Source organism: Lagopus leucura, unplaced genomic scaffold, assembly GCF_019238085.1.
Source record: "Lagopus leucura isolate 7727_CA_CO unplaced genomic scaffold, USGS_WTPT01 Super-Scaffold_760, whole genome shotgun sequence".
Classification (NCBI taxonomy): Eukaryota; Metazoa; Chordata; class Aves; order Galliformes; family Phasianidae; genus Lagopus; species Lagopus leucura.
The window spans coordinates 3,789,413-3,801,801 of record NW_024962257.1 but is presented as its reverse complement, the minus strand read 5'-3'; the positions used below and the strand labels follow the sequence as shown (position 1 = coordinate 3,801,801).

Here is a 12,389-nt window from a genome sequence, read left to right as displayed (position 1 = left end):
GGAGTGCAGACAGGCAGAAGGAGCAAAAGTAGGGGAGGGACGGAGTCATGGATGAATGCATTTCATTCAATGGTAAGTATCTAAAATAATGCAGGTGAACTGTGCTCCACAAGTGCTTATTCTTGTCTTTTGACTACAAATGGAACCCAGGTGAGTATTTCAGGTGGCCACTGAAAGTGTCCTAAACCAGGTGACATGCATCCCATTGAATGTCTGACTGAAGCAAAGCAAAAGTAAAACTAGGAAAGGCAGAAAAAGAAGAAACAAACAAACAAAAAAGGCAGGAAAGCAAGAGAAAGGACTAGTGGGCAACAAATGGGAAAAAAGATGTCAGAAGTGTAATGAGAATAAGATATAGGTGTGAGAAATCACAAACAGTGTAAGGCAGGGAAAAGCACAGGGACTGGCGGACAAGGGAAAATACAGCAAGATATGTTTGTTCTTGTGATCAAATATAGCAAGAGCTTATTCTCTCCCATGCTCTTCTTTGTAATCCCAAAGGTGTGAGCTCAGCTAGTGTCCTGCAGAGAAGGACCAGTTGCGTATTGCCACTTTGCAGCAGACAGGTGCTTCATCCTCAACTTCAATTTCAATGCTACATTATGACTCAGTGTGAACACTGATACCTGACAGTGCAGGTCAGACGTGTCTTTTCTTGTCTGCGCCCCAAACACACAGCAAAACTAAGAAGATGAGTGATTTCCTATGAGCTGTGCATACAAATATGTAATAGTATTAACTTGGTAAAATGCCACGGTATTCATACATCTTATATGCCATGGGACTAAAATCTGATTTTCTAACGCTTGTTAGCAGTGAATTATAAAGAAAGAAAAGATCTTCTCTTTGGGACTGAATTTCTAAATATTGTCTGGAAGACTCTTTCCAGACTCCTTCATTACATTAATCCCTTAGAACGAGTAGCATAAAGACTCATCCACTCAATCTGACTCACTAACGGGCCTTTTTGGCAAGGCCTTCTAGCAGCAGAGCAATTTCTTGCTGGAGGTGGAGATAGCTACCAAAGAACCACACAGATGAACAACTTTTTCACATAAGGTGAAGAAAAGATAAGAACAATATTCATTGCTCTGGAACCAGGTGCTTAAAAAGGGGACTTTTTCAACGTTCCCAGTTCCAGAGCAGATAGCTCCTCTTCCCTTTCAGAAAGGAATGGTAAAAACTGTAACTAAAGGAAAATTCACATCTTGATCCTCGCAGTGCCCCAAAGTTCAACAGGCCTGGATAACCAAGGCACCTCCCAGCTCCTTGGCACCAGACCAGTAACTGCAGCTTGGCTTAGGGAATGAACACGAGATGCTGGGCACTCTATTTAATATAAGGGAGCTGTGATGTAGTCCTCACACATACAGCCATAGGATATTTGCATTGGGTACAGACACGGAAAGCAGAACCCTCTCCCCATCTATCAGGGAATGACAACTGAGCTAAATGAAGTCTCAGCTCATTCATTTTTTTGTTGTCCTCTGCCAAGAATTTGACCCAGACGCCTTGGCTTTTGTTACAGCCCCTGGGCCTTCCACATGCTGTTCTGTCCAAGCCTGTGGTTAACTTCCAAAATCTCGCAGGCTCAGGCACTCTTTGCCCAGCAAGGCCATGGGCAAAAGCCATTTCTACCAAATCAAACAGTAAAAATATCCAACTCTTCTGCCAAGCAAAATACCTGTTAAGAGAGCACATGCTGGTGAAATCAAGATTTCAAAGGGAAGACATTTCTAATTCTTGAAGATCTTGAGAGCATGTGCACAGTGCAGAGCCGCTATCTTACCTGTGCTGCAGTTCTTGTACTTCTTGCTCTGGCCATGCAGGACCAAAGCAAATACCACCAACAGGATCAGGATCAGACTTGAGAGAGCCATCACCAGGAGAAACCACCACTCCTCATAGAAAGGGGCTTCTGTTTGTGCTGAAAATGCAAAAGAGGAACAACAACGACTCCTTATGCTCCTGAAGAATTTCCCTTTCTCCCCCACAGTGAGCTAGACCCCTAACATTGCTCTGGAAAGAGGCGTTCAAAGAAGTTGCCTGAATTTTGTGTTTTCTCAAGTCATTTCACTGCATTTGACCTCAGCTGGAGGCATAAAAATGATACAAACTTCCCTTTCCTAGAGTTCTCTTGCCCAGTCGTGGTTTGAAGCAGTTAAGTACTATCGGTTTTTTGATGTGATATTCTCCTCGACAGCACCTCTCAGCTTTGACCAGAAGTGCTGCCACTGGAGCACAAAGAGCAGTTGTATGTAATTTCCCTATCGTGTACCCTATGAGGAGTGGTTGATGCCAGGAGACCAACCCAAATCCTCACTGCCACTGAACCCAGGCACTCTCTTTCCTCTCACTATCCCGGACCACGGATGTAAACTAACGTCTGCTATAAGCCTGATGATGTGGGCAATCTGTTCCAGATCACTGGGTATTTCTGCAGCAGTGAAAAGCAGCCACAATCTTTATTTTTTAGGAGGTCAACCCAAGCTAACAAAGTCCTGCAGGCAAACTGCACGAGGCACGCTGGGCTGAGCAGATTCAGTGCAATTTACACCTCCCTGTGCGAGCTGAAGTGGGCAGCATAAAACGCTGTATACTTTTATGGCTGGGAATCTCAACGGAAACCTCTTACTTTCATGCAGCAATTTGAGATGAATACTGAAGCATCAAAAGGAGGTGAATTAAATAGTTCAGTTCAAGTGGAGAACTTACAAACAAGCAGTTTATTTATAAAAAGCATCAGAAGGGGTTGTGTGTCCGGCTTCAGGGGAATAATGTCTTCTGGGAATGGAAAGACTGACATGATCACTGACCCCTTACATTGTGCTACAGCCTCTGTGAAACCACAGATAGGAAAAACACTGACTCTTGGTGTTTGAAGTGGGCTGTCTGTGCCCTTGTCCTGAAGGAGAAAAGCAAGGGTAGCACTCGCACTGAAATCCATAGACAGCTCTCAGGCTAAGTGGTTAATTGTGTAAGGACAAATGCAGCCGTGATGGCGATAGCAGCATTTACTGCTCCTGCCTGCTGGGTAACCACTGAATGGTGTTTATGCTTTTCACTCGAGAAGCAAAGAGATAAAAGCCACTCCAGATACTGGAGCACTGCCAGGTTCTCAGGACTCTCCAGAACTTTGAATCACAAAGACATTTTTTCAGGTTCTTTTATTCCTCATCCGTCTTTGCTGACGCAGCGAGGACGAAACCTGTTGCTCAAAAGCAACCTGGAGTACAGCCCTCTCTGCAAGGGTAAGAGGAGACCTGAGCAAGATGTTTACAAGGGCAAGCTCTCTCCCACTTCACAACAGCCCATTGAACTAAAGCTGTCCAAGCATGGCAAGCCGAGTGGAATTGCAAGTTTCTTTTCAAGTCACTGAAGGTTCCTTCAGGAAATCAGAGTGCTGCCTTGTTCAAAGGGACTCTGGAAGCGTGTTTAGCCCTCTTTACTGGGAATTATCATAATAGAGTGGGAAGGGTGGGAAGAGTCCATGAGTGCCACCACCAATCTGTCGTGTTGAATGGGAATGGGGGCATCACAGTGTGCTGGAATTGCCAGCACAGAGGATATAATGAGTAGTTTTGTCAGACTGCATTCTTGAGAGCTAAATGTAAAATAACACAGAAAGTGCTTATCACAGAACCTTGGGAAAAGAGAAGAAAGCAGAGTAAACAAAACAACAGACCTGGAGAGGAGGAAGGAGAAAAAGCAAACAAATTGTAGACTTTGTAAATTAGTCTTAAGGCAAGAAATCTTACGTGTAAACACACTCTCAAACTTCCTGAGAAGGTTCTTTGCCAAGCTTAAAAATGGCACAAGCTTATTCTTCCCATTGAGAGTAAAGCATACTAAAATAACAAGCCTTGATTCTCAACAACATTTTGCCCTGAAACAAGTGAAAACAAGCTGGCCTTGGTGTTTTATTGTAACATGAGAAGCTGGTTTTGTTTTGTTTTATTTTTTCTTCCTCCTCCACCTCCAGTAAGAAAATCTGTTGGAAAGCATTATCACACAAACACGATTACCTGATACTGCCACAGAGGGAACACTTGGCTCTCCGTAGCCAAATTCATTGACAGCCACCACCCGAAATTCGTACGTCACACCCTGTTTGAGTTTGTCCAGGCTGACGGTGTAGGAGGTAGCGCTGCGAGGAATGTCCTTCACAAACATGTCCCACAGTCCTTCATCTGGGAAAGCAGCGAGGAGAGGGATGGCATTAACTGTGTGACTTGGCATTTCCTTTTGATTGTGAAAAATAATTGTCGTTAATTGTGTTGCTTCCACCACAGGCAGTGGACATGCTTACCTGAAGGCTGCTTAGCGATATACACAAATGTCAGAATGCACTGCAAGACCTCATCTGTAAAAGGATTTACTCGTGATGGGGGTGTCATAACAGCCCAGCTGGGAGACACGGCTGTTAAAAGCTGCAGCAGCACCTGTGGTGACCTAAGCTGGCTGGAACAGCTGCCAGCCATCTGGGTCCCTCCTGCCAGGGTGAGGTCACTGCATCTGCATGCCTGTTACCTGACGGAGCAAGTAAGCCCAGAGCAACCTGCTACATTAATGAGTCCTAATTGCACAGGTTTTGTCTGCTTTTCACTTTGCAAAAGTGACTTCGCTATCCAAGTGTGTAGGCTAAGTTTTACAGACCAGTGTCAGATTCAGGTTTTGGCAGAAGCACTGTGGGCCTTGCAAGATCTGGTTCTCCAGTGGAATGGTGCTACTGGAGTGCTGCTTGGTTCTCAACATTAATGGAGATGTGTCCTTTGTATGGGCTGGACTGCAGTGTGGCACAGCCCGTGGAGCGAGGCAGCAGGCACTGCATTTCTGTGCCATATATTTTTAAGCAGGAACGAGGTTTTGTTTGCATTACAAAGCTTTCAAAGTTTCGGGAAACACGATGCCTTCTGCATAACTGATGAGAGCGTTTCAGTAGGGTAATCTCAGCTCTCTGCAGCCATGCTGACATTTATCCTGATGCACATCCTGACTAGGCACCGTTCCAGTCCCTGATCCATACCCTTAACCTTACTTTCACTTGACTTCAATGGAAAGAACTTTCAACTAGACGGATGCTGCTACCAGTAAGAACAAAACCAACTATAATTAAAGATGCCAGTCAATAATTTTGAGTGCAGGAATCAAACATTAATCTAACCAGACTGCATATCAGCAACAATTGGTGCCCAGCACTTCCACCGACAAAATGAAGTTACGGTCTACACATGGTGCCAAACTCTCAGCTAGCCTCAGCCAGCACAGCTCTTAAGGATTTGACCTGATCAGACTTCTACTTTTAGTTATCAAAGCTGTTCAGGCAATGTCTGTTTTTCTCTGTACATCCTACAGCAATAGGAAGGCTGTGATAACCTCTGCATTGATACTATTCCAGTGCAGGAGCTTTGAAAGAAAGTCCTCTGCACTGCAAGATCCAAGCATCAGCAGGACTCCTGTAGCTTGAGGTGTTATCAAGGTAACAATAAAACAGGAGCCAGCAGCACTACCCTTAGCAACTTGTTCCGCTGCTGCAGTGTGAAGCCAGAATCTGTTCTCATTTGCTTTGCATTTACCCAAGTGTGAACTAATTGGAGACACTGCAGCAATTCCAAAGCTGTGTTGGTGTAACAGAACACAATCTGGCCCTTAGCCTACTTCTGTGCAACAGGGAATAACAGCAAAGATGGATTGATTAACACTGCAGGTGCATTTCCATGTGAACGTTTTAACTTTGGCATCAGTAAATGTTGGTTTGGTGATTTGTAACGTGCTGCACATCTAGCAGCACACACAATGACTAACAACCCCCAAACTACTTCTTTTCTGATCACGAGGATTGGCAGTCTCAGTGGATGCAGAAAGCAGGCTGAAATGTTATTGTTCCAGCTACATTTGAGAAACACTAAAGAACAATAAAAATAAGTAATTCGTCTGTCAGGCTTAAAATTCAGACCAATGCATTATTCACCACCACGATCAGAGTATAATGAAGTTATCATAATGTACCATTGTTACGTATTAGTTGGATATTACAACGACTATAAAACAAGAGATAAAATATTGACTTCTATTTTACAGGGCAATTGAAGGCTGGATTATTTCTACCACGTAAACTCACAACGTGATAAAAAGGGGGCCTGGGATTTAGCTGATCTGAAAAGGGTGGAGCGAGGGATGCTTTTTCCAAGTTAGATTGTCACAGCCACCGATACTAAGAAGATGCATCTCAGACTATAAAATACTGCTATAATTGCTAGAATTGCCTGAGCTTTCATAAACACATTTGTAAACAGCAATAAGAGAATTTGAGCCCTTTGTGAATTGTCAGAAAAGCAATTTGTTTACAATGAAAGCTGCTTAAATGGGGGAAGAAAAAGCAACAGTAAAAATGAATGTTCAACGCTCATTGCAACAAACACAACTGTTCACATACACTTCCTTGCTTATTTTCTCAAACCTATCAAGGTGCACAGTGCAGAATCTCCAACAGACCAAGAAAGTTGAAATTTAACCACTCTGTAAAGCTTGCAGTAAGGATGTCTTTCTCATTGCTGCTCCAAGCAGATGTTATTCACAAGGTAGTTTGTGGCTTCTCCAGTTCTGGCCAACAAAACTTTTAATTACAGAGCCTCAATTTATCTAATCTCTCTCCAGAATATTCAGGCCTGTCTTTATAGACAGAGATTGCAATCAGATATATCCAAACTAAAAAAGACATTTTGTTTCAGTAGTGAGCTCTGCAATTAAATATTGAACACAAACCTATGAATTCATTCTCCCATCTTTTCCTCCTCCCTTAAAACCAGGTGGGCTCTAAATGTCAGAAGTTCAGCTGAAAGAGAATTCATTAGAAGGCCACCTTGGTAGTGAAGATTGGCCTTTAAGTTCGGTGGAAAATCATTAGTATACCATACACAGCATTTTGCACTCAGTTTTGGGAGGAAGGATGAGCATGCTGTGGTTGGGATACTATCTGGGTATTAATTCATGGTAGACCCAAATGTCAGGGAAGGCAAAGCCATCTCTGACCTTCCCCATTTGCAGACTGGGCATCCTCGTGGCCAGGTGCTGACCACTGTGGTGAGGCACAGCAGCTACATGCAAGTCTGGTTTCATGGGGAGTTAATTGGGGTCTGTATAAAGCTATCATGCAGTAATGAGGGCTGCTGGCTCTGATAACTCTGCCTGCTATCAAATGACTGCTGTGCTGCAGCTGGAGGGATGGAAAGCTGTCAGTTATGTGGGTCTTAAGCACCAGCCTTTCCCCTCGGAGAAAGAGGAGGGCTGTGCTGTAAAACTTTCTCCTAATTACACATTAGCAGGTTTATGAAGGGAGAAGCAGCTGAGAATTAAGGACTTGCTGAATTCGAGTAGTGTTCCTCCTAGGAGGCCAAAATTAAAATGTGGAAGCATTTGTCGGAGGCAAAGGGATGGATTATCATGCAAACTAAGGGAAGGACAAGAATGGGAAGTGAAGGCTGACTAACTGTCAACCTCAGCATGTTACTAGTGAGCAGAAGAGAATCAAAGGCCCCATGGCAGATGCCGGCAATGCAGCTGCAGCCTTCACTTTGAATTTACTGACTTCTGCTGGTTTGTGTCCACGTTTGACACTGCACTCCCTCATTTGTTTAAAAATAAATAGAAAAGGAAGAAAACAACAACAACAACATTTCTCAAGACACCAGAAAGAAAACTGAAGTGAGATCTGCCCTTGGGGTGTGGGAAGTGAAAACCAGCGTTCATGGGAAGGACAATCCCTTGTCCAAAGACAAGTTCTTCTGTTGTTTTCATGGAACAGGTCATCCAGGGCAACAAAAGAAAACACTCCCCAGAGCTGTTTGCATCCTGAACTCATGATGTGTGGCTGATCTGCAGTGCATCCAGCCTGTTCATGCCAGCCAGAGTGCTAGAGGTTAATTATTGGCTTTATTATTAAGCTACAACTCTCTTCCACTGGGACGAAGTCATGCACTACTTGGGAAAAACAAACCAACAAAACTCAAAAGGCATGGTGGGGAGAGAGCAAGCACAACAGGACACACCTTTTGTCTAGTCCTGCTTCAGAGGCTTTCCTGAGCTACAGAGCAGAGACTGAGCCCTGCATGGCTGTCCCACACCTTGAGATGCCCATAGCAGGCCAAAATGTGCATGAAGCCTACCATGTGGATGTGTACTCCTGGCAGCATTATTTAGTATAAATTATAGGATGAATGCCCAAAAGTAAAGCACAGTGTGGAGAAAGGAGGCTTGGAGACGATGTGTGGTTGGGAGAAGAGGTGCAAACTCATCCTCTCCGCTCCATCAGCAGTGCTGGGAACCTTTACATTGATGTGCCATTTCTGTCTTCTGTTCGGCATGTAGAAACAAAGGACGTGATCTAATACCCACTTCTTAGCCAGCCTAGTGGATGTCTAGGGAGTGCTTTCTATGGCAGTGACACAGGCCGCTTAATTGCATTTCTTGTAATGCAAAAGGAGCTAAACTGGAATCCATTTCTCCAGGGACAGATGAGTTGAAGGAAAAGAAAAACTCTTCTGTTTCTGTAATACCTTCCTCTAGCACAGATAGCTCTGGAAAAAATATTGGTTTGCCTGCTCCATGCTGGTGTCTAAGTATATTCAAAATGCACAGGAGACAGTCAGCCTGGTCACCTGCCATAAATCTGGGAGAGAAATGGAGAAATGAAATGAACAATCTCAGTTGCCTGCTGCCACCATTGCTAAACCCAGCAGGGCAGCTGGAGGCCTGCGAAACACAGCAGGGCACTGAAGAAATTTGAAGGGAAGTGACAAAAGCAGGTAGAGTTTGCCATTTATGACAGAAAGCCACCCTCGTACTCTGATGGAAGAGTCTTGGCAGGGAGCTACAGCAGGGAAAATGAGATGATACAGCATTTAACGTTTGGGGTAATGAGGCCTATAATAGATGACACTTGAGATGTGAAATACTAAGGTAGTGGTATTGCATTTAAATATTGGCAACAAGCAAAAGCTTTTCATCTGTCTGTTCAATGTCCCTTTTTTGAGCTCAAAAGGATGAATATCTTCTCCTTCCTTGATTAAGAGTCAATTGCTCTTCTCTTGGACAACTGAAAAATAAAGGTTGCTCCAATACATGTTCTACTACACACACAAAACAACATGCAGAAGCAAATTCATAGAATTATATTAAAACAGAAATGGCTCTGAATGGCCGGCCCTGACAGGAGGAATTAGTCTCCTGCCTTTGTTAAGCTCATAATTCAGATTTCAAACTCTTCCATGCAGAGATGAGGAAGAAAAGCAGCAGTGAAAAGAAGCTGCCACTTGCGTGAAATAAGCAAGTGCTCCAATTAGTCCTCTTCTCTCTTGGATCACATTTCACGCTTTCTACAGCTGCAACCAGAACTAAGGGTGAGAATCCAGCATACAAATGGCTAGTTCATTTGCTACAGCAGCATGAATAGGATTAAAATAATCTGAGGAGGAATTAAATGCCTCAACAGTCAGGTTGCAAGAGCAGGAGTATAAGACCCCTTCTGTGCGTTTCCAGGATCAGTGGCGTGAGGCCAGCTGGAATGACCCGGGGTTAATGCAGCTCAGACCTGCCTTGGAAGGGCTATTTTCTTCCTGCTCAAAAAGAGTGAACCACAAATCCTATATCCTTAGACGGGAACTGTGAAGTGTTTGTGCACATCCACAGGTGAGACAAATCCAGGAACATCAGGTGGGTTTGCGGTACTGCAGCTCACACAAAGGTGAACATGGGGTACAGGTTTCCCTCTGAAACAATCTTACTCTAAAAACCCTGTTTGGGGAAATGTAAGCTGGGAAGCAAACCTCAGCGAACAGTTTTGGTTTAACTTACTAACACTGTTCAAATATGAGAGAGAGCATTTTTCTGCCTATGAGGAAAACAGAGCAGGGACCAAAAAGCTGATATAAGGCAAATGAAAGAATTTGGTGACATGCTTTCACTAAAAAAAAAAAAAAACAACCACCTGAGATCAGTGGGAAATTCCAGTGCTTTGAGAATGTACACATTTTCCTTCACTTTGTTTTGAAGAAAACCAACACAACAGATCATGTTAAATGACAGAATTTTGGGGTCCCCACACAGCCTCACTACAGAACAAGTTCTACCAAAGGCAAGTATGGAAATTTGTAGCTTCATCAACAATCACAACGATTTTGTTATCGGTCCAGTTAAATACAAGTATAATCATTGGTTTTAAATGTAGTCTTACATTCAAGACACATACAAGAGAGAGTTCAGATCCTTTATATAATCAAACAGATAAGCATTAACTTAATCAATATATAATCAAGCAGCGTGCAGGCATCTGAAAGTGAAAAAGCAAAGAACAAGCAACCAACATGGGTATGTCAAGTATAAATCATGTCTAATTTCCTCCTGTGACAGGGTAGCAGACCTTGTCAATAGAGGAGAAAGAACAGACATCATCTATCCTGACTTCGGCAAAGCTTTTGACATCATGACATTCAAACATGGCCTACATGAAACAAGTATCTGGTAGATGCATCAACGGCTGGAAAACTGTACTTGGAGAATGGCTATCAGCACTTCTGTCAGAGTGGAGGGAATTTATCAAGTGAGATTACACAGGGGTCTGGCAGTATTCGCTGATTTGTTAATGGCTTGGCTACCACAAAGTGCATGCTTGTAAAATTGGCAAGGGGGTACCAAGCTGGGAGAGGCTGCAAACAAGCCGGAGCAAAGGCCTCAATTTAAAACCATCTTCTCCAGCTGGGAAAATACTGTGGATAAAGCAGAGGGTAACTTCAGTTAGACGCAACTGCCAGAAGCAAAGGAGCTCTGGGAAAGCACCAAGAGAAACAGTGGTGATGAGGAACCTCCTCTCGTCCACTAATGCCCTCCTTGCAGAACAAACAGGGTAGCCATGCATGCACGCTGCTGTGGTCCTGGCCTGGCTATTAACAGAGATTAACTGCTGTGTTCTGCTGCTGAACGATAGATTTTTGGTCCTCAAAAAGCAGTTTGCAAGCATTTAAGTCCTTGTGTGTGAAAGATGCTGTAAACATTTAAGTGAGTTTTAATTATTAACTGTATTGGTTCATCAGCTGGATGATTTACCAGTGATGTACCACACTGGAAACTAGAGCAATTAGGGTAATTTCCTGTGACTATGCCTAAACAGGAGAAAATATGATAACCCATGTAATAAATCACAAAATTCCGGTAGCTCACTGGGAAGAGAAAAAGCATCTCCACTGCAGGGTAGGGTTCAGCATGGGCTGAATATGGGAACTGAGGACAACGAGCTCTCCATGATTCCCATGGCTTACCTGAGGGCCGTGCCTCTATAATGTACCCGGTTGTGGGTTTTTCTCCAGAATCCCCCTCAGTCCATTGTACCGTCAGCCCAGAAGCAGATTTTGTCACTAGAATTTCCTGAGGGGAGCCGGGAGACCCTGGAGGATTAAATGACAACAGCAAATGATGGGTGTTACTAGAAATGTACTTTAGTATTCTGCATTTCTTCTCCTGATAGAGGAAATAATCCAGGAGTACTGGCCAACATATATTCAACATAAACCAGCTCAATAAGATGCTGGCCTAATTTTTTACTAGCACTAATTATACAAGTGTGTCTGCTAAGAAGGAAAGAGGGAAAACTGATATAATTGGAGGGAATTTAAGTTGTTATGATTATCTGGCATCTGTTATCACTGATCAAATAAGAAAACCAACTGTTTCGGTACACACATTGAACCAAGCAGGGAATGCTGAAATTCAGCCTCTTGGCATGTCAGGAAATCTGCAGACATCTTCCTGTGCATAAGCCAAAGTGTCGGGAAGAAATAACTGTAAACTCTTCCTGTTTTTACACCCAGGAATCTCTACTGGTTTAGGCAGAACCATTCCAGCTTGGACTCCTTTGATAGCACACCAACCAGAATTCTGAACCACAATGGATGTAGCTTTGAATTCCCTAGGTAGCCAGTTTGCACTATGATTTATTCACACTGTTATGTTTATTCACATCAGTCTTTTAGTTTTCTAGAAAGAAAAAGGAAGATATTTTTCATGTGCAGATGTGAAATCCACCAAATCACGCTCTGTGCTCCTGTGATTCAACTTCTCCTTGTCTTAGAAACCCATGCTAAACCGAGTGTGCTATTCTCTGCCATTGGGCTGCATTTGCATCACTGATCCAGCTCCTGCCATGTTTTTATGGTTCCACTCACCTTCTGCTGGCCCAGCTGTGACGTTGGCTTGCAGTTCAGGTCCATAGGCAATGGTTCGGGCTTGCACTCTGAATAAATAGGTCATGCCCTTGGTAAGATCTCGGACCTTTAGCCAGCGTTGCCAGTTCCCTTTAATGTCCACAGTCACCACCTTACTGACCCCTGGAATAGCCA

General features: G+C 43.6%; 1 protein-coding gene across 4 annotated transcripts in view; it reads right to left on the bottom strand.

Annotated features, from left to right (window-relative positions):
- Positions 1–12,389, bottom strand: part of SDK1 (sidekick cell adhesion molecule 1) — a 363,622-nt gene that overhangs the window by 13,090 nt on the left and 338,143 nt on the right. For all 4 annotated transcript variants that reach the window (XM_042863994.1, XM_042863995.1, XM_042863996.1 and 1 more), the window contains 4 exons: positions 12,216–12,377; positions 11,313–11,438; positions 4,026–4,190; positions 1,790–1,927 (listed from right to left, as the gene is read on the bottom strand). In XM_042863994.1, coding sequence (XP_042719928.1) covers positions 1,790–1,927; positions 4,026–4,190; positions 11,313–11,438; positions 12,216–12,377 — 591 coding nt within the window. The remainder of the gene's footprint in view (positions 1–1,789; positions 1,928–4,025; positions 4,191–11,312; positions 11,439–12,215; positions 12,378–12,389) is intronic.